General features: G+C 53.9%; 1 protein-coding gene across 8 annotated transcripts in view; it reads right to left on the reverse strand.

The window, feature by feature from the left end:
* The window catches only part of Sbno2 (strawberry notch homolog 2), a 46,702-nt gene that overhangs the window by 20,693 nt on the left and 3,415 nt on the right, over positions 1–22,594 (reverse strand). For 5 of the 8 annotated variants that reach the window (XM_021173730.2, XM_029482433.1, XM_029482431.1 and 2 more), the window contains exons 2-4: positions 8,369–8,544; positions 6,502–6,575; positions 4,910–5,021 (exon numbers count right to left, since the gene is read on the reverse strand). In XM_021173730.2, coding sequence (XP_021029389.1) covers positions 4,910–5,021; positions 6,502–6,575; positions 8,369–8,449 — 267 coding nt within the window. In that variant the 5' untranslated portion in view covers positions 8,450–8,544. Of the gene's footprint in view, positions 1–2,257; positions 5,022–6,501; positions 6,576–8,368; positions 8,545–14,069; positions 14,214–17,206; positions 19,544–22,594 lie in introns of those variants that run through there. The other 3 variants (XM_029482432.1, XM_029482430.1, XR_003837773.1) reach the window with 3 other exon arrangements.

Genomic DNA, 22,594 nt, shown 5'->3' on the forward strand with positions numbered 1-22,594 from the left:
TACCACAGTGAGGGGATAGAGCAGGGCAGGGAGGGCTGCTTGCCTAACATGGGAGGCTCCTGTGCAGAGAGGCAGGGCTGGCCTGGATAGGTGCAAGCAGCCAGCAGGTCATCCCAACTGCTAAAGTGACAAAGTGGCTCATGTAATCCCAACTCTCAGGAGGCTGAGGCAGGAGCCTTGTCACCAGGTCAAGGCCAACCTGGGCTACATAAGACTTTCATCTTAAGAAAAATGAAATGAAGTCAGGCGTGGTGGTGCACGCCTTTAATCCCAGCACTCGGGAGGCAGAGGCAGGCAGATTTCTAAATTCAAGGCCAGCCTGGTCTACAAAGTGAGTTCCAGGACAGCCAGGGATACACAGAGAAACCCTGTCTCGAAACCCCCCCCCCCCAAAAAAAAAAAGAAAAATGAAATGAGTCAGGCCTGGCAGTCTTTAGTCTCAGCACTTAGGAGGCAGGTGAGTGTGAGTTTAAGGCCAGCCTGGTCTAAATAATGACTTCTAAGGACAGTCAGGCCTATGTAGAGAGACCCTATCTCAAAAACAAAACAAACAGAGAGAGCTAACAGAGTTGGTACCCAGCATGCAGAGAGCCTGGGTTTTTATCCCAGACACCATACAAACCATGAATGGAAGCAGAGGAGTGAAGATCAGGAGTTCAAGGTCATTCTCAGCTACATAATGAGTTCAGGGCTAACCTGCACTGAGCACACTATAAAACATGTAACAATCAATCAATCAATCAATCAATAAAATATCCTGTTAGGACAGCCTATGTCTGGCCCCGGCTCCTGAGAACAAAGTCATTGCAGAAATACTAAGCTACTGTGAGGTCCCACGGGGTCAGGGTGAATTTTTACCCAACTACAGGAGTGTCACTACGAGACTGAGGGACAGACACAAGGAGAAGGGGTAATACAGGAGGCTGGAGACAGTTTCAGGGGTACATGGGAGCCTGGGATGATGGGAGTGGCCAGGGAGGCACTATGCAGATTGCCTGGGCCACCAGGCTCACCATTTGGGAGAGACTGGTTCTTAAATGGTTTTGGCTCCAGTCCCCGACACCCTGCCCACTCCTGCCTCTCCAAAAGAGTATAGCCTGGACCACAGTGTGTATGGAATTCGATGTACAGGGTCTCCACTGCCCACCTCTTACACGAAGCAGCAGCCAATGTGGCTTCCTGTAAGCTAGCGCCCCTCTCTGGCTCTCTTTTTCCCCCGATGCCAGTAAACTGTTGGGCAGGCAGTGGCCAGACCTCTGATCCTGACTAGCATTTGCGGAGTAGTCAATGCAGCCACTGGGAGGGAGGTGGGAGGTGGGAGGTAGGAGTCGGGAGGCGGGAGGCGGCATCGCTCCTTCCTGAGCTTGTGAGCTCATCTAGTTTCCCAGCAGCTGGCCAAGTGAGCATGTTACGGGACATACAGCCTTGGAGGGAAGTGGAGGCCTGGGGTGCGGGCCTACCTGTGCACACCGGGGTCCTGGAGGCTGCCTTCCCTGTACAGGGGCTGGGGGTAATGAGAGACAGGACCATGACCAAGAAGGTGGGGTCTGCATGGCTTTGCATCCATACAGGGAGCCTCAGGAAAGGTGCAGCAGGGCTTGGGTGAGCCCTGGGAACAGAGGAGTCCCAGGGCATTCCAGGAGGGGACAGCCCGAGAGGCCTGGGGAGAGTGCAGAAGAGATGGCTCCAGGTAGCAGGTCCTTCCCACAGCCTCTGGCACCCCTCTCATGACACAGGCTTTGCCCCAAGTGTGCTGTACCTGCCCTCCTGAGGTAAGAACCAAGGCCCCCACACCCAGTACACAAGACTTCACTACCAGCTTACAGTTGTCACCTCTACCCACACTTCCACTCCTGGGTATGTCCTCGAGAACCACAGGAACAAGTCCCCATGGAAACTCTGCCATCCTCGATGGTCAGATGGATAAACAAGCTCTGCAGAAGATGAGCAGACAGCACATAGGCAGAGTGTCACTCAGCCATGAGAGGTAGAGACACAGGCCATAGTGTAGAGGGGCTTCAAGACACTGTGAGAGACCCAGACACAAAGGTCACACTGTGTGGAACTCCATAACAGGAAATGTCCAGAGCAGGAGAATCTAGAGACAGGAAAAGGATTCTTGGGGGCTGGGGACTAAGGAGGGAAAGATGGTAGGTAGTTCATGGGATGGGTGACATGGTAGCTTGGGAGTCACATGATGTCTCAACTAAAAAAACTCAAGAATGGAGACAAGAGCAGGTGTCGGGTAGCCACGCACCTGCACGCCCAGGGTGGGTATTCCCACAGGGGACTGTGGAGCTGTTCCGGTCACCGAGCAGGGCTATCAGAGCCTATGGGGAGGGCTCCATGCCACCTGGAGATTGGAGGGCTGAGCAGGAGTACACGGGCCCTTCCCTTGTAGAAGTAGGAGGCCGAGGGCTGGGGCCGGCTGCAAAGGAAGGCAGGGCTCCAGGGACTGTCAGGCACTCAAGACACTCTGTGGGATCCTGAAATGACCAGTGTGTGCTGTGCTGGGTCCAGTCAGCAGATACTGGGGCCCCAAGGGTCAAAGTTATGCAGCACTGTGGGACATGTATGCTGTGGGAAGGGTTCCCACAGCTCACAGCAGAAGGACGAAGAGCAGAAGATGGCAGACATCAGAGGCGACTTTCAAGATGCAAGTGCACAGGAGGCTCCTACCCACAGGGAAGGGACAGACTGAATGGCAGACAATATTTGGTTTCTTCTATTTCTCTTTCTGTTAGTTTTCTAGTTGCTTCGAGATAAACTCTGAGGATATAGCCCAGAAACACCTAAAACCTCCGTCCTCCTGCCTGGCTTCCTGAGTAGAGAGTGAGAACACAGGAAGCCATCCACAGACTTTCCTCGTGTACGGGTCAGTCATGTGACTCATCTCTTTTCTCTTTTTGCTTCTTCTGCCAGGAAACTCGGGGCTCATGGTTAGTTCCTAGCTCTGGGTCCAAGCAGAGGTGGGTTTTCTGTTGTCTCCTGGTTCATACCATGGTAGGGAACATGTCCACACAGAGCACACAGGTAGCATGAGGGTATCCGCTTTCTTGCCACTGGAACAAACTGTGGAAAGCTGTGTCCTGAAGCCACCTGCAAGGCGGATCCACGCCCACTCGGGTGGGGCTGGGCCACACCCACATCTCCAGGATGCTCAGCCCCTCCCCTGCAGAGGGCACGGAGCAGGGCCTCTGAGGGCCACAGGGAGATGTCCCCAGCTCAGGGGCCTCACTTAAGCCACTCTTCATGTCCTTTCTGACCTGTGGTAAGGCTTGGCTCAGGTCTGGCTCCTTCTTGTTCTGTGGAATCCGAGGCCATCCATGGCCTGGGGAGATGAGGGAGGTAGAGGCAAGTGACAAGCTCAGGCCCACAGTCAGAGGCTAGGATAGAATCCCCTGCTCCAACCTTCTGTGGACAGGGCGACAGGCATAAGGGTAGGCCCCTCCACAGGCATTCAGGGGGCAGTGTGTACAGGACACACAAACACCAAGTATTCAATAAATGCTCACCCAATGGATGGTGATGCCCATCTGCCAGTGAGAGATAACAGGCAGCCACCACTTTGCCAGATGTGTGTGACAAATGGGGTTCAGACAAGCAGATCACGTGAGTACAGCTGGCAGGAGGGGGGCGGGGAAGCTCACCTCTGGGAGTTTTGGCCACAGGGAGGCAGATGTGGGCCTTTGACATCAGAAGAGAGATGGAGACACATAGACACAAAGGCAGAGGGCAGAGACAGAGACAGGGAGACACACACAGAGACAGAGCCTGATTGGGTGATCTTGGTCACCAGCTTTACAGCTGGAATCAACTCACCCAAGCCACTGGGCACACCTGGTGGGGAGGCTCGTGCCTGGACCCCCCTAAACCTTGGCCACACCTTCCAGTGGCAGCCCACATAAGAGGGTGTGGAAGGAGAATGCTTTTGCTTTTTGCCTGCTTGCCCTCACTCTCGCTGGCAGGTTCATCCACCCTGCTGGTGAGGCACTCCCTCGCTGGTGTCAGAACCCTGTTCTTCAGGATTCCAGTGCAGACCCAAGACCAGCATCCCCTAGGAATCCTACAGGACTCCAGCACTGGATCTGGACTGCTGGGACATCCAGCTTCAAGGACTGAGCAACTAAAGACAACCGCTGAGCACAGACAATAAGCCACTCTACTGAGGGGCCACTCATGTCTGTATCTATCTGCATGTGTGTGTGACACATACTACATGTTCATTATACATGTACATATATTCATTCATCAGTTCTATTCCTTCAGAAACCTAACACACAGAGACAGAGACACAGGCAGACAGAGACACTCAGGCAAACAAGGCAGAGAGATGGGGGCTAGCAGAAGTGGCTTCCTTGTGGTGGTCTGAGGAGCCTCTTTACATTTCTAGAGATATGTGTCTGCCACTGCCCAGTTGCTGAGCAGAGACCCCTAGACAGTTCACTGCTACAAGTCCCTGGGTGGTATGAGAGGGACTGGTGGGTAGCCACCCTGGTGTCCCATGGGGAATGGGATTCAACTCTTTCCTGTGATCTGTGGGTGAGCTTTTTGGCCACAGATGCTGCACAGAGCACAGACACTTGTGTGGAGGCTTTGGGGAAATCCCACCACAGTGCCAGTGTGAGGCAGGCATGAGACCCTATGGTGTCCAGTGAGGATGGCCTAGCAGTGGGCACAGACCCTGGTAGCCCTCAGCCTTCCTCATACAGCTCCGGACACCACTCCGAGGCAAAGTCTTAAAGGCCAGTGACAGACCCCAATCCTAGGATGCCACAGCCAGTCTGGCTGGCTTGATCCTCCCTGTCCAAATCAGCCTCAAAGCCCTGTCTCAATCAGCCCCACTGAAGACCAGTGGCCACAGTGACAGCTCAGGGCCCCATGCAGTGGGCATGAGGGTGGCCATTACCTGAGGAAAGTCGCTGCTCTTGGAGAAGAAGCTGGGGACGGTGGCTGTGGTGGGGTAGCTGGTTTCAGGGCAAGACTGGCCACCAAGGAATGGGGTGGAACCCACGAACTGTCTGCAAAAAGAAGTAAGAATGGTGACCATGGGCCTGGGGACAGAGGATCACAGCATTTCTTCTAGCTGCTGGGAGCTTAGCCACAGGGCAGTCATGATCCAGCCCTGTGCTTCAGACACATACCTTAGAACATCCTAGGGCAGACTTGAAACAGTCCACCAAGCAGCCCTTCCTACATGGCCCGTCAGACTCCAGGACAGGACAAACAAGTACAACCTAAGACCCTCCCTGTGTCCTCTCCCTGCCCAATTTTGTACCTTGCCCTATTTCTCCATGGCCAAGAAGAGTGAGGAGGGCGTGGCCAGAGCACAGGCCAGTCGATTCCTGGCCACCTCTCTCCCACCTGAGAAATGATGTCCTGCAGGTGAGGGGCTGAACTCACTGGGCTGGGGGTGGGGCCCCAGAGCTTCTCTGCTCAGAGCTCCAACTCCTTGAGTCCTGGGGCAGAGAGACAGTAGCCATCCCAAGGCCTCTACCTCTTATCTGAGGAGGTTTGCTAAGACAAATGTGAAGGCAGACAGGGTGCAGCTGTTAAGTTTACATAATACACCCCAGAGCCCTGCACTGGGCAGCCAGCTTCATGCAGGTGAGAAGGGTGTGGCCACACCTCTAACCTCAGCCCTGGAAGAGGTAGACACAACCAAGAGTGGTGAGCTCTAGGTCGTGTGACAGATCCAGGCTCAGAAATCAAGGTAGGTCAGGCATGGCAGCCCACACCTTTAAGGAGGCAGAGGCAGGCTGATCTCTGTGAGTTTGGGCCAGCCTGGTCTACAGAGCAAGCTCCAGGACTGCCAGGGCTCTGTTAAACAGAGAAACCAAAGAAACTCCAAAACCAAAAGAACAAAGAAAAGACCCAGGTACGTGGGGCTAGAGAGACGGCTCAGTGTTTAAAGAGTACTGGCTGTCATACCAAAGGACCCGCATTCCCAGCATCCACACAGCAGCTCACAACCATCTATAAACACTAGTTCTAGGACAGCCAATGCCTCTGTGGCATCCATGTCATATACAGACATATGTGCAGTCAAAACACCTATGAACTGAATGTGACAGTCCCCCTTTAATCCTAGCAGTCAGGAGGCAGAGGCAGAGGGATATTTGAGTTCCATGCCAGCCTGGTCTACATAGGGAACTCTAGTCATGGATACAGAGTGAGGCCCTCCCTCAAATGGGAAAAAGAAAAAAAAAAAACCATAGTGAGTGACTGAGGGAGCTAGCCACCACTGACCTCCTCCAGCTCCACATGTACAGGTGCACACATGTAAGCGCAGACGCACACACACTTGCAGGAGGAATCTCAAGTACCCAGGAAGTTCAGACCACAGGGCATCTCCCCAGGCAAACTCCTTCTAAGCCTTTAAAAGCCAGGCCTCTCTGGGTGCCCCAGAGCCCATCCTCCAGCAGCCTCATCCATTTCCAACCCAGATGATGAGACATAGGGCTCACAAAGAGGGGGGTGAGGCCTCACAGTAACACTTACTGGTTTTCACTGGAGAAGGTGGGGTACAATGACGGTGAGAAACTGCCCCACCAAGGACAGTGCAGAAGTCGGTTCTGCAAACACAGAAACATAGGCATCAGGTGTGGGAGGAAAGCAGACCCTGGTGTGCAAGGGACAGGGGTCCTGGAGAACCAGGCTGTCAGCTAGGGTCTCAGCTGCCCCACACATGACAAGAGCCATGGGGACTGCTGAGAGGCCGATGGAGAGAAGGACATGCCGAGTATGGGTGCATGGCCCCAGAGGGCTCAGTATGTCCCCTTCCAAAAAGAGCCTGGACACTGTGCTGGGAGGGGCTGGAGACATGCTCAGAGGCAGAGCCCCCTCTCCCAAACTCCCCAGTGAGAGGATGGAGGTGGGGCTCAGGGATGGAGCCCCTGTCTAGAATCCCCACCCCCACCCTGGGGGGGTTGGGAGTGGATTAAGCTGGGAGTGTGTGTGTGACTCCAGGCTCTGAGGCCCAAAGTGTACCCTGGAAAAGCTGAGGTTCACCCAAAACCTCTTCAACAGGGGACCTATCCCTATTCCTAATGGGGCTTTGCTCCTGCCCTAAGTGCATATCGCTGGAATGGCACCATAAGATAGATACATGCTGTGCTCCCAGCTCAGTCCACTGACAGTCCACCACCTCTGCTTCTGTCTCTGGAATCCTGTGAAATCACACCACAGTATGGATGGAGGAGGAGAAGGCAGCACTATTTATAACAGAGGAAACTGGACTCTCTCCAAAGGCCCGACAATAGGGAAATAATTAAGTAAATTATGGGCTGTGGATGAAGGAACAGTGGGCGGGGAACAGAGAGGGCCAAGTAGAGAGATTAGGAGCTGGACATGGCCTGCTTGCTACTGGCCACAGTTACTGGATGCCAGCCAGGGTTTCTGAGTTGCAAGTGACATTATGGGTATTGGTCGCTGTTGCTTCCACCACCCCAAAATCTGGAAGCTCCATTAATGATATTTCCTCTTCCATGCTCCCCCACAGGAGCGCGTGATAGTGCAGCTGGGCATGGTGTGGTCCTGGGTCAGCGGCAGCCTACATAGCTGTTTCAGTGCCTGAGGGCCCTGTCACCCCACCTGTGTCCCTGGGACTGCGCTACAGCATAGCTCTGGCTTACCCTCATCCTGTCTGACCACTTACTTCCTGTGTCCTGGAACACTGTGGGAGTCCTGCATCCTTGGGGCCTGGGACAGCATGAGCAGCCCCTGCCAGGAATCCTAGCACTCAGGAAGCTGAGGCAGGAGGACAACCATGAGTTCCAGGCCAGTCTGGGTTACAGACTGAGACCCTGTCTCAAAGAACCCAGAAGCAAGTCTGGGTTCAGGACTCGGTTTACAGCACACAAGCATGGGGCTCAATCCCTAGTCCCACATATATGGGCGTGGGGACATGCCTATCACCTGGCTTCCGGAAGATGGAGCTAGGAGTTCAAGATCACTCTATACATGCAAACTTGAGGCCAGTCTGGGTTACAGGAAACCCAGCATTGAAAAAGCAAAATAAGGGGGGTGGGTATGGGGGTCTTTTGGGATAGCATTGGAAATATAAATGAGGAAAATACCTAATAAAAAATTTAAATTAAAAAAAAAAAGAAAAAGAAAAAACCAAAACCAACAATAAGACAACAAAAGCCCTTCCTTCCATGGCAAACTGTGGGGCAGGAGACGTGAGGGGAAGATGCTGTGGGCCAAGATCAACCCAGAGGTCAACCCTTTTTTTCAATCGGGGACATATCACGACCATGGGGGTATCAGGGCAGCTGGGGAGCAGAAAGTGCTGTCATGATCCGAGTGCCCTCAAGAAATCTGCTTTGTCCCCTGGGGTGGTTTCAAGATCAAGGACAAGGATCACCTGTAGCTGGATGCCACCTCCAGGGGGTGGGAGCTCATGTGGAGGGAAGTCCCCATCCATGGTGGGTTCCACTGCCAGCATCAGGCAGGTGGAGGCGGCGCTCCGCAACCCTCGGGTGGCGGCTATCTGGACTTCTTACTCTGTGGTGCTGGCAGCGGCAGTTGTAATGTCATATCCTGTGGTGGGAGAGGAAGCCATCATGAAAGGACTGTGCAGGTTCCCCAACTCCTGGCAAGCCTATCTGGAAAATGTGGCTCCTGCCCCACTGTGACCATAAGCACTGGTCATAGCATGGCCGCTGCCCATTGGATCAAGCTGCTGTAGTAGCACAGGCTGAGGCTGGCACTGTGACCCGACAGGGAGGGTCAGGCAGGACCTCTGAAGACACTGCAGACACCGAGAGCATATCAGGAAACCTAAACACCTCAGAAGAACCCCAGAAGTTCCCTCTGAGCCAGACCCTACAGAGCCTGCTCAGGTGTCCCTGGCTGGAGGGTGGTGAACCCTAAGCCCAACATGGTCAGACACAGGACAACTATGCCCTGCCCCAGGTCTGTGACACAGACTGGAGCACATCAAGGTCCCCAAGCTCCCCCCATACCCCCCAGCCTAGAACAGAGTCCCAGACCATCCAGGAGGGTGGTGGAACTCAGGCGGGCAACACAAGGTTAATCACCAGAGACAGGAAGGGGAGATGGACGCCGCCCAGCCAAGCCCTGGAGCAGAGCGGGGGCCTTCCAGTAACTGCCCACAGCCCAGGCCACAAGTAGCAGGCAGTGGCTTGTGTAATCCAGCCAGGGGAAGCCAGCCTGCCTGCCTGGGGATGCTGGCAGGAGGGAGGGAAAAGGGCCCAGTGGGCAGAGGCAAGACTGCCAGCAAGGCCAGAAGTCATGCTCTGCACCAGTCCCAGCTATGAAGGCCAGCTGCCCAGCAAGCCCAGACCTGGGAGTCTGGTCACAACTGGATGCACTCACAGAGGCTCATGGTGGATGGATACTGTGTGATCTGGGGGACTGGTCGAACTCATATTTTGGGGTGAACTGGGGATGTGGCTCAGTGATGAATGTTTGCCTAGCAGGTGGCCTTGAGTTCTGCAAGCCTGTCATCACAGCACTTGGGAAACTGAGGAAGCAAGGTAACAAGTTCAAGACCAGCCTGGGCTATAGAGTGTGACTACCTCAAAAAAAAATAAACCTAAGCTGTGGGGCCATGGCGTGGGTATTCGCCAGGCACAGAGGAAGCCTTGGGTCTGATCCCCAGCACCCCATAAACAAGCTGTAGTGCTACCCACGCCATCCTGGCACTAGGGAGGTGGGGCAGGGAAATGGGGAAGTCAAGATCATCCTGGGCTACATAGGAAATTAGAGGCCAGCCTGAGCTACACAAGGCCATGTCCTGCAAATAAAAAAAGGAACTGGAGAAATGCTGTACTAGGTTGGAATGCTCACTGCGCAGACTCAGATCTCCAGCACCTGCTGGGCATGACCACACTTACTTCTAGCCCCAGCAGTGACTACAAGACACTACCAGGTTCAGTGAGAGACGGACGGTGAGACACAAAGGTGTTGTACACACCTGTCATCCCAGCACTAGGAAGGCTGACACAGGATGGTCAGGAGTCTGAGGTCACCCTCAACAACACAGCAAGCTCAAGGATTAGCCTGTGCTACATTAAACCATATTTTAAGTATTTACTTTAACTATATGTGTATGAGCATTGCCTGTACCTGTCTGTGCATCGTGTATATGCCTGGTCCCCGCAGAAGCCAGAGAGGGCACTGGGTCCCCTAGAACTGGAGTTACAGATGGTTGTGAGCTGTCATGTGGGTACAGGGAATTAAACTTGGGTTCTCTGCAAAAGCAGACAGTGCTCCTAACCACTGGGCTGTATCTCCGGCCCAAGAGCCTATTTTGTTCTGTTCTGTTCTGTTCTGTTCGGTTCGGTTCGGTTTGGTTTGGTTTGGTTTTTGAGACAGGGTCTCTCTGTGTAGCCCTAGTTGTCCTGGAACGATCTCTGTAGACCAAGCTAGCCCAGAACTCAGAACTCCACCTGCCTCTGCCTCCTGAGTGCTGAGATGTGCACTACCACCACCTTGTTTTGTTTTTAAGCAAAGGAATAAGGCAGAGAGTGATAAAGTCCTTAGGTCTCTGGGTATGTACCCAAACAAGCATGTATGTACACACACCACATACACACACACACACACACACACACACATGGTGGGAGGGAGAGAGAGGATGGCCGACACAGAAAGAGGGAGGGAGGGGAGAGGGGGGAGACAGGGGGAGAGAAAGAGACTGATTGATTGATTGATTGACTGATGACTGATTGAGGGGCATAGCAGGCCAGCCCTGGCTCCATGTTGGCAGCTGACAGGCTGCAGAGGCTGAAAGGCTCAGACATTCCTCTGCCACAGCCTTTGCCTCCCAACCACACTCCCTGAGGGCAGACCCTCCTTTATCCTGAGAGCCCAGCCCTGTGGTGTCCTCATAGGCTCCCAGGAGACGGACCCCACCCCTAGGTATGCACTGGCTGGGGGCTGCTGTCTTAGAGAGTAGAGAGAATGGTTATCTCAGGCGGTCCTCGGTCTTTGGGACTCTGCAGCAGCAGGCTTGGCTGCACTGTGCTGTATCCTCTCCTCTCCCACTAGGGAGCACCCGTGCTCCCTTCTGTCCTGAGTGGAGCACTGCTGCTCCCTCCTGTCCTGGAAGGCAAGGGTCATGCTTGGTGAGTCAGGACCAAGTGGAGGTTGGGGGCTGTGCTTTCCGTGATCCTAACTGGCTCCTCTGACCAGGCAAAGAGCTCACCGGTGAACCTGGGGTGGGTGGGGACAACATGGGTACCTATCCAGGCAGCCACTGAGCACCATTAATTATAGAGGAAGTAGCCAGGCGCTTACAACACAGGCAAGCCAGCAATATGGCAAAGCCCTAGAAAGGGTCTGGTGGTTCCTTAAGGGTTAAACAGAGCTGTTACAAGGCTCAACAATTCTGCTTTTAGCTATGTGCCCAAAGCTAGGTCCACACAAACTCCAGGTGAAAGTCAAAACCTCACCATTCACACAGCCCAGGCTCCACCGAGAGACGGTGTGTAGCACCCACATACTGAAATATTGCACAGCCATGAACAGGGACACTTGGGAAGAGAACCAAGCACAAACCAGTGTGGGACTCCATGACAAGAACATGCATGCAGAATACAGGCTGACAAGAGCAAAGAAACGATCCCTGCAAGCCAGCCTCCAACCTCCATACACACCCCATGGTCAACACACACACACACACACACACACACACACACACACACACACACACACACAGAGTAATAAGTAAACATTTGAGACACAGAGCTGGACTCCTGAGTGCCGGGCTGTGGAGAAGACGTCTGCACCTGCTGCTCACTCGCATGATCCCCTTTGGCCACCATCACAGGGCAGGGCACCATCCGTGCTAGAAGCCACAGCATGGCACCACATCTTCCATCCTTCCCAGCATGCCCTACAGTCATCCTACCTCCCAAGATGCCCATGTCTAGGCATCCTGCCCCACACTGACTTGCTCTCTCTGTAGTCTGTCCCCCAGTTATCTGTTTCCTGTCTTGAACGTACACCACAGGGCATCTAGTCAGACACTCACACTGACAGAATAAACTCAGGTGGGGACTGGCAAGATGGCTCAGTGGATAAAGACTTTTTATGGACAGTGTCTATGTTGAACAGGCTGGCCTTGAACTCAGAGCTCCACCTATATCTGTCTCCAAATGCTGGGATTAAAGGCTGCGCTGTCACACACGCCCTGCTGAATCCTCTGGACAAAAGAACAGTATTTTGCACGCACATGTGCAAGTAGACACATACACTAAATACATGTAATAAGCAAATTTCTGAGTCAGGTGTGCACCACACTGCACCTGCGGACCAGAGGGCATGGAAGCGCCTTCTGCTAGCAGCCTGTTGTGTTTACATTTAGGTGTGTGTCTCATACCAGGAGTGGTACAGGCTAGGCACTGCTTTCCTCCCTACTCCCGATAGGAGACAGACTCCAAGCAGTGATCTTGGTCAATCTGCAGGATCACATGGCTTCCTTCTGCCACCACATTCCAGAGAGCTGTAACAGTATTCTAGAGCAGCTGAGGGTGGCAAAGCATAAGTCAGAGGAGAACAGGCCTGGATAACACAGGGTGGCTTCAACCTGCCTTGCTCCTCCCTTTTCTGAGACTGACTCAGGTCCCTCTACACATGGGGAGGATGTGGGGGTCCCACCCACATGCAGCCTCTCAGGACCTCCAGGTTTCTGAAGACACAAGGGCTTCAAGGAGGCCACACCAGGTCCCTATTCTGTTCTTGGAAACCTGATCAGAGAGCAGTAAAATGTGCCTGCAGGCTCAACACTCAGGAAGCTAAGGCAGGAGGATTCTGCCAAGTTCTTAGACAGCGTGAGCTTCAGATGGAGACTCTACATCAACACAAGAAAGTTAAGCCAGGCAGTGGCGGCGCACGCCTTTAATCCTAGTACCTGGGAGGCAGAGGCAGGCGGATTTCTGAGTTCAAGGCCAGCCTGGTCCACAGAGTGAGTTCCAGGACAGCCAGGGCTACACAGGGAAACCCTATCTTGAAAAACAACAACAACAACAACGAGACAGACAGACAGACAAGCTGGGGTTAGGGCTTAGTGTGAAAAGCCCTGTCTGGCATGCATGAAGCTCTGGGTTTGACCAATGTTGGTGCATACCTGTCATTCTAGCCTGTGACCAAGAATGCAGAGAGCTGGGAAGGAAGGTGTGGTGGCATACCCGTTTAATCACAATATCTGTGAGTAGGTGCTGGGCCAACTTGGGCTCCAGACAAAACACAAAACAAAGAGCCGCCCTAAGGTGGAGAGGCCCTCCAGTCCCTAACAGCCCCTCTGGCCTCCGTACTGTGCAGCGGCTGCTGGCCCTCCAGACGCCTCGTGGTGCTTCAGCTGTGAGTTACCATCTCTGGAATCACCCCCGGAAGTGATGTCCAGGCATCTGCTGCCTAGCAGGGACCAGCCAGACTGTCCTGGGTGGGACAATGTAGGAGGAACAGGGCTAGGGCCTAGCAGACAGACAGTGTAGAGCCCTGGTGCTCACCCTTCACCATGACTGACCCACACGCCTCACATTCCCAAATCCAGTGAGTGCCTGGCCCCGGGCCCTAGCCCAGGCAGCAGGAGGCTCAGCTCCTGTGAGGTGGAGTCCTAGGCCATTCAGATGCCTAGTTAGGTTCAACTGGTTCAGCTATCGCTGTCCAGTGGGAAGAACATTATGGTCATCTCAGGTCCTAGAGACCCAGCCTTTGGTCACAGAGACTAGGGTCAGGTAGCCCCTTCCTCTGTACAGACATTGGCCTTTTTGGAACCTTTGGGGCCAGTTCCATGGGGAAGAGTCTGAACAGCTGGGAGCTTGCTAGAAGAGGTGCCAACTGCAAACATATTTAGAGGTGTGTCCATTCACAGATGGAAAAGGGCCAGCTGAGATGACCTGGACTCTTGGGGTTTGGCAGGGATGTGTTGAAGTTGACAAAATCCATTGATAGTGAGCCGCTGGCAAGGAGAAGAGGAGGGTTCTAGGTTGGGCTCTACCGAGGAGAGCCTCAATCCCTTATCAGGGGATTCTAAGCCTCACCCCCAGCCCCTTACTGGGAACTCTAGATGGGGTTCTACTAAGTCACTGCCATACCTGGTGTTTTGTTGGCTTTTTTGTTGTTGTTTTGGTTGAAAAAAAAAAGTGAATCGAATCATCTCCAAAACCAAGCTGATTTGGTGACAGGCAGACATGGGCAGACCTATGAGTGCAGAGAGCCACTGGATCCAAGGCTGTGACCTGGAAACAGAAACTTCCAGAATAAATGGCCTGGCACTGAGAGTAGGTGGTTCCTGTACTGTGTTTTAACACACAGGGTCTCATGGAAAGCAGGGCTGCGTGCATGCTAGGGTAGTACTGGACTCCAGCCACAGAACGTCCTTGCACAGAGCCAGCCCTCAGAACCTAGAGAGGGGGCAGTCAGCTTCGAGAACTGACACACAGTTTAATGTGTGCACAAGCTGAGGGGTGGAAGGCTGTGTCCCCCCCTCCCCAGTCACCATTCTTCGTGTCCACAGAACAAGTATGTGGCATAGTACTCAGCCACACCCACAGCTGCCCTGCTTCACAACTAACGTGCCATGCATGAGAGACAATGAGCCATGAGTCTTGGTACTGCATCTCCATAGCTCAAAGTCTTACCTTGGCCAAGGACAGCAGCCCAGAAGTCTGGTCCAGCCAGGCTACCCTGACATCTTCCCAGTGGCCAGGTAAACCTGGCTGCCAAGAACCCCAGCACAACACCCCCTTCTTGGCCTCTGTAGAGGTCAGCCTGGCTGTGGGAAAGGCTGTGTCTCAGAGAATACCCAAACCTACAGGATACTCAGGCAACACCAAACATGTCGACAGCCACTCTCAGGAGCTCAGTGTGCCCACTTTCTCCCCAAGGTCCAGCTGGGCCCCCTTCCTCCCCATGCCTTCAGGAAGAGTTAACCTGGGTGTCCCCAAGGCCTGGGAGTTTCTCATAAACCAGACTTGACCTTGGGCAGCAGTGGCTCTGGAGAGCCTGGGCTGAGAACAACAGGACCTTCCTTTTTGTGGTCCTGAGGTCTGGTCTCCCCTCTGTGATTGCTAGAAGCACTGAGGGTGGGTGCTGAGTACTGTCTTAATCATTGGTAAGGGCTAGAGAAGGCAGGCTTGGTGCCAGTGGCTACAGGATCGGCTGTCTGGCCAGGATCCCACAAGCTCAGTCTCTTCTCCCCACCTTACAGCCAGGAAGCCTAAGGCTTCTGTGGGAGCTTGGGACAGGGGCCCAAACTGAGACCCCTAAAACCATTCCCCACACTCAAGAGGCAGATCCCAGCCAGCTAGGTTTGGCAAGCCTGGCAACCTGAGTCCATCCCCAGGACCCAGATGCTTGAATGAGAGAACCACCGTCCACAGCTGTGCTCTGACTCCACGCACGCACGCACACTGTGCTGCACATGCCCCCTGCACGATGAATGAGTGTAACAAACAAATAAGTAACTGGACGGTCAGGCCCGTCAGCTCACCCGGCAGGGATTCCCACCATCGATCTTGCCACCTGACACACAGGTCACCCAGGCTGACCTCTCCCTACTTGGAGGGATGGGGTGGGCACAGGATGGGGTATGGCCCTCCACTGCTCTGCACCCAGATGAACGTGGCTAGGTGTGAAGAAGCCAGAGCCTCCTCGCTGACGGAGAGTGGGCAGTGGTTGGCTGAGAGCCTCACTTGCAGACAGTCTTTGGACACAGTGCATGATCCTGAGATCCTCCGGTAGCTGACCCCAAGCCCAGTGACACTCCCAAGTTCAGGGTCCTGGCCTTGGAGACATCAAACAGGCATCAGGGTCTCCAGAACTCAGAATTCTCTATTTCTATGGTTAAAAATTACCCAGGTTGGAAGTCTCTAAGCCCTGGCATCTGCACTGTGCCAGAGGCAGCAGCTCTGACCTGCGCTGACTCCCAGAACTGAATATGAAGGCCCGGGCATGACCTTGAGCTTCCAGAGTTCCCTGGAGGCCCCTAGAACACAACAATGGGGATGCCAACCACAGGCAGAGGCCATGGCCAGCCTAACCCCAGGTTCTTCAGGACATGGACACAGGGTGTCACAAGCAGGCTGGTGGCAGGAGCCGCACTGTATAATGAGGACAGTGTGCTGGGGAGTAGCCATGATGCAGGGGTCTGGATGTGGGCTATAACTCAAGTCCTAGTTCTGACCCCCAGCTAACACCTCAGCCCAGGATGCCCCTCCACCAATCTCATGTCATCCCTTAGAGAGAGCATGGGGTGCTGGCTAGTGCTGGCTAGTGCACACCTCTACTTGCAACAACTTCCAGGCAGAAGCAGGTGGATCTCTTAGTTCAAAGCCAGCCTGGTCTACAGAGTGAGTTTCAGAACAGCGAGGGCTCCACAGAGAAACCCCACCCCCACCCCCATCTAGGAAAAGAAAGTGTAGCAGCTGAGCTTGGCTCTAGGGTGGCTTGGAAAGCTCTCACTCCTGGCTGTACATGAGTCCTTGGGACAATGGTCAAAGGACAACCATAGCCCTTCTCCAGGATTACTCGGGAGGTCACAGTGTGGGAGGCTCAGCACCTTTGCCTTCCAGGATCTTTTGAAAGACAGAGACAGGCAGGAGGGAATATTAGAAGACAAGATTGCCAGAGGCAGGGAGGAGCCTGGAGTCTGAACTGCCCACCCTCCCTTGCAAAACTTTCTGGTCTGGCTGGACATAGGCCTAGTCCAGAGGACCATGTGCTGGGATCGAGTGACAGCAGTATGCTCGGGAGTGAGGGTGGAGGGCTGGAGACCCCATAGCCCTTGGCAGAGCTGGCGACAAAGATGACTACGTGGGAAGTAGCTTAAAATGTCAGGCCTGGTGGGCAGTGCCTGGCGGGCAGTGCCTGGCATCCCCTCAACTGGCCATGGCCCTGCTCACAGGAGAGGGCACAGGCTGGGGGATTCAGGGGCACTAGTCTGACCCACTGACAGGGGTTGGAGGAGACTGAGCTAGTGACCATGAGACTAGAAGAAAGCCCAGTTGGGAACAGAGATTAGGGGAGACCACTAGCTGCTGTCCTATGACTTGACCCAGGGAGTGCAGGGAGGACTGGAGGCCAGTAGGAGCACAGAGAAGGACAGAGACAGACAACTGTCTGCAACCCTTGCCCTCACAGAGCCAAGGGTGGGACACAGGCTAAGCTGCTGTGCTTTCTTATTTGGGACAGTCTCAGCTACCTGGAGCTGGCCTGGGACTCATCCTCCTACCTTAGCCTCCAAAGTCCTGGGACAGTAGGTGTCCATCGCAGTCAGTGTCCTGCGGAGGCTGCGACCACCAGGAGGAAAACCTCCTCTGAGGAGGACATTCTAGACTCCAGTCCCACAGGTGCCATCAGGGCCAGGACAATCACCTCACAGTAACCACGAGGAGGACTCAGCCCCCACTGGAAGTATCAGCTGGCTTTCCAGAGCCCATGAGCTCACACAACCTCTCCAGGCTCCAGAGAGAGGCGGAGTCTCAGGAAGCCAGGCACACAGGCCTTGCCAGTTCTAAAGGACCAGGGAGGAAGCCAGGCTCAGAAGAAAGGCCCCAATGCCCAGCTTTGGGGTACAGCCATCCCTATCCCCTAGCATTTTTCTTTTTCTACAACAAAGGCACTTGTAGGTAATTCTCCGTTAGAGTGACAACTAATCACAGTGAGGGAAGAGATTTTCTGACGACAATCTACTTACAGCCCAGTGCTTCACTAGTCCACCCCTTGCATACAGATCAGCCAAAACTATAGAAGCTAGTAATTGGACGCCATGGGCAAAGTCTGTTCATGCTGGAGGCAGGCCTGGAGGAGCCTCTGTGCAGCATCTGAAGAGTTGACTTCCTGTAGAAGCACAGGGGCATATCGCCTAGCTTTACAGCTACCTGTCCCAGAAGCATGACAGAGCCTCAGGCTGCGTCTCCAGGGCCCTAGCCCCAGCCCTGGGAAGTGCCAGCTTGGGTCTCAAGCTTCAGCCTGGTCTTTCAGTGCTGAGCTATGATCTCTGCTTCTCAAGTCATTCTGTTAGGTCACTTTCTACCCGAGCCTGGCTTCCTTCCTATTCCTTTTGACACTGATGACCTGGTATGTCTATGGTCCACAGAGAGCTTGCTGCCATCCCACCTGAAGTTCAGAGCCTCTTGGAGAACTCAAGTGGTAGCTGGGGCTGGCCACCACTTTCCTTGAGATCCTTTGGTCCAGCCTCAGTGTCAACACAGGGATCTCTATCCCAGCATGAGGGTTCTCTAATGTCCAGAGGAAAGTGGAGGCTAGCTAGCTCTAGCTTGGAGTTGGGCTGTGGGTACAGGAGCAGTGTGTGTGTGTCTGTGTGAGTGAGGGTCCATGCTCCATGCTAGGACAAGCAGGCTTGATTGACACTGCTGCCAAGGCACACACTTCTTTCTCCACTACGAAGAGAATACAGGTCCAGCAACATAAGCACAGGGGCCTCCGAATGGGACCTGGGCTGGTTCCCACAGGCCTATAGGGGAGGCTCTAGGCTGGTGGTCGGTGGAATCCTCACCTTGGCAATGCTGTCAATGGATAGGCCTTGACTCCAGAGGACTGACTCGTGCTATCCCCATTTCCACAGCCTGCAGGACAGACAGTGTGGCCTAAGTTGGGGTCTGCCTGCAAGTGAAAGAGAGAGGCCTCTGCCTGAGAAGACCTCAGGGACACCATGACCACTCAGACACACCCACTATGGTTTTGACTCTGGACTCATTCATTCTGTAGCAGAACTCCAGAGTGCTGGGGTGACAGTGTGAACCACCCCACAACACAAGGTTTATATGGCTGTGGAATGGAACCCAGGGCTTTCTGCATGCACGCCTGGCAAGTGCTCTGTCCCTAGAGCTATAGCCCCTCACCTGGGACTCTTACTAAAACCTGAGAGACAGTCTTGACCATGGAAGTCAGCATGTCCACAGGGCCAATTATTCTGATGACTCTCTAGACCACACCTCAGATCCCAACACTACACAGGCCAGCCACTGGTCCCCAAATTGAGACTCTTGAATGATCAGCAGGGGTCCAAGGACACAGTGTCAGATGCTGGAGTGTCTGGAGTCCCACAGCTTCTTTGGGGCTCTTTCCCCAGCCCCGCCCTTCAGGGGGGAGGAAGCAGGTGGGCGGGGCACACTGGAGAGGCCCAGGCATGGCAGGAGGGGGCAGGAGAAAGGAATGTGGCTCTGGGTATCCAGACAGGCTGGTTTTTCAGGAGAAGCCCAGGACTGGAGTTTGGGGGTGGCAACCCCTGACTATCTAAAGTGAGCAAAACAGGATATCATACCCAGCCCCCAATGCTCAGTGCTACCAGGTTCCCACAGAGCCAGAGTAAAAATGTCAACTCCAGGACACCCCTAGTGGCATCCCTGAGTCCCCAACCTCTACCTGGGGCTCAGAAGGCCAAGCTTCAGAATCCAAAAGGCCATCTCCCTGGGCTCCAGTATGCCTGTGCCCAGGTGACAGGAACTGGTTTCCTTAGCTGGCCTCTAGCCAGGCTTAGACATGAACACCCCTGGCCAGTACACAGGGACTCAGATACCACAATTCACTCACTGCACTTGGGATACACACAGAGCCCTCACTGGCCCAACCCAGAACATTCTGGTTGCTCCCAACCATTCATTTGTAACATGACATGGGCCCTCTGGTCCCCACCAGGCATATGAGACTACCCCCGTAACCACTCACGAGGACCCAGGGCCAAAACTGCACCCACCCTATAGAGAGAACTGTGTAATTTTGGTTTCTTTAAAAAACAAAACAAAACAAAACAAAGAAATATTAAAAGAGCGTCTTTTTGTTTTAATCCCAGGTGTGGGGGTGGGGCTGCTTTGGACTGTCCACAGCAGCTGACTATGATTTGCCTTGTGCTCTAGTAGAGGCGCGGTTTTGCCAGCTGCAGAAAGTTTCTGGGAGTGTGAGATGTTTGGGATTCTGGGAACTTTTCAGAGGGTATATACATGCTAGGACCCGAGAGGCGGGGTTGGTGGTTGTTCAGCGGGGATGGGTGTTGTTAGTAGTCATGCTTGTTCAGGAGGGGTTGTTGGTAGTCATGCTGGAAGGAGAAGTGAGATCTAGGGCTCTCCCCATTCCCCATCCTTCTTTCTCTCCTATTTAGTGATAGGGAGTAAAACAAGGGGGAAGGAGTGAGATAAAGGGTGGGAAAAGTAGCAAAGACACTGCCCTCTCCACAAGCTGCAGACAGAGCAAGGGGACCACACTGCCCTCTCCACAAGCTGCAGACAGAGCAAGGGGACCACACTGCCCTTGGTTTTCCTGATGTGCAGAAGGCCACCCGGGGCTATAGAATGGCCTGAGAGCAACTGGGATATATAGCTGCTGTTCTAGCATCAGGGACTTTCTCTCTGACCTATTGGCACACCTGGTACAGTGACCCCACCCTTGTCACGATGAGTCACCATCATAAAGACCTAGATCTGCTGCCCTCCCAGGACCCTCAACCTGTCCTGCCCGGATCTGCAGCCTTTGACCCTCCATGGGTGGGGGACTTCCGGAAAAGGCAAATGAGCAGTTTTCCTCCAGGCCCTGCACTGTCACTTTCGAAATGTGGCAGGACCTTGCCCCATCCCAGCCACCGCCCCTTTCAGTTTCACTCCATACTGGATTTGCACTGGGGCCAGGATAGGGCCAGTCTGAGAGCCTGTAAGTCTGCTCACCACAGCACAGCTGCACATGGATGTGGGGGTGCAAGTCTGGAACAAAGCAGCAGGGTCTAGGGACAAAAGATGGAGGCAAGGGAGGACAAGACAGACAGACAACTCTGAAGCCACCTAGGAATGCTGTATCTGACCCACTATCCATCTCCCTGTGGTCAGTGTGGACACATAGCGGCCAAGCCAATGTCTTCCCCAGCACATAAGATATCTCTGCTATCCCCAGACACTCAGCACACAGCCCCAGGCATGGCTGGCTGTTCTTCATAGACCAGCGGGACCATCTCTGTCCCTTTGACCATACAGGATCCACTGCTGGGAGCAAGAGGACAGGACAACAGTTGACATCAGGGCTACCTCTAGTCATTGTCGGCACACTGCCCCTTCACAACTGCCAGCACAGAGTCCTCACCACATACAGAGCTGAGCTGCGGCCATATAGGCCACTGTGCCCGTCCTCATCTAAGGGGCCCAGAAGAAGGTTCTCAGACATTCTCCAATGTCCCTAGGGGCCAGACCTATGACCCATCCCCAACCTTACAATCACACCCATGGGCTTCGGAGGTACACAATCCACCTTGCTTTGGAATTCCCATGTATCAAGTTCATCTGCAGAGTTTCCAACGCACTAAGTCATTCAAATATTACCTCTACATAGTTCCAGAATATGTCACACACACACACACCCTTCCCAAAGGTAGGCCTGTCCACACAACAGTTACCTCATCCCAACCTCCCTGCCCCAGGCCCTACAAACCCTCCTCCCGACTCTGGATCCTTCCCACCACAGGGAATGTGTGGCCTTCTGTGTCTGTATCTCTGAACACAATGTCCTTGAGGTCTCTCCACACTGTGCCAAGCACGAGATGCCCACAAGCATAAGGACAAAAGTCTCAGCTACGTCCTGGCTCTGAAATCCCTTAAACCAGCCAAAACAGGTGCCCACCTCTCCTGGGGAGTAAGCAGGGCAACCAGAGAGGTGGCAGCCACTGTCACCAATGGTCCCAAAGGAAGCCAGCTCCTCACCCCAAGCCCTTGCAGGTGGTAGACTTGAAGCTCCAGGGGTGGGAGTGTGCTGAGGACAGGCCAGGATAAACCGGGTGACCTTGTCCTCAGGTTGTCCTCCATGCTGACCCTCCCATTACCATAGGGCCCTTAGTTACGGAAGCAGTGAAAGGAGCTGCAGACTGCACAATTGATAGCACAAACATGTGAACCTCAGGAGTGACTAAGAAGTACACTTGGCGTGCAAACACACACATGCACACAGCATAGACTTGACTGTGCTCACACAATTCACTGGATGGCACATACAGGGCTGAGGCCATGTTGACAATGTATGATGTAGACCTTCATCTGCATTCAAACCTCCCCACTCATAATTTTAGATTCTGTCACACACATCCCTAGCAGGAAAGTAGTCCATCTCACCCTGTGGGGGTCAGGAGAGGCAGCAGGGACAGTCGCCTCTTTATTCTGCTTCTTGGCCAGTGTTTCCCACTGTCCCTGCTCAAGGGGCCCTGGTGTCAGGACTGCACAAGCAGGCATGTGAACTCTCGGGGCCTCAGTTCCCTCTTATGTGCCTGCATCCACTTCCACCCAGGGAAAGAAACTGCCCACATTCCAGAGCCCAGAGAAGCCGCCACTGGTAGGGCCAGGCTGCCCATTCCAGCATGTGCCCGTTTCTCCTTAAAGGTGGAAGCAAAGCAGAAGTCTGCCAGGATTGACTGATGGCCACAGAGGTGCCTCTCTGTCACTGTCATACCCACGACTGGGCTGGCAGGTCCCCGCCTTCATCATTCCCAACTGGAAAAGAGCCTCAGCAACCCACCTGTAGGAACCAGGTCCTGGGACAATCCAAAGCTGGGCCCAAGGGCTGTAGAGAGGGGCCAGGAGAAGTTGGGGGTTCAGCTAGCCAGGCCTCCCAGATAGAGTCCAGCCAT

Source organism: Mus caroli, chromosome 10 (assembly GCF_900094665.2).
Source record: "Mus caroli chromosome 10, CAROLI_EIJ_v1.1, whole genome shotgun sequence".
NCBI classification, from domain to species: domain Eukaryota; kingdom Metazoa; phylum Chordata; class Mammalia; order Rodentia; family Muridae; genus Mus; species Mus caroli.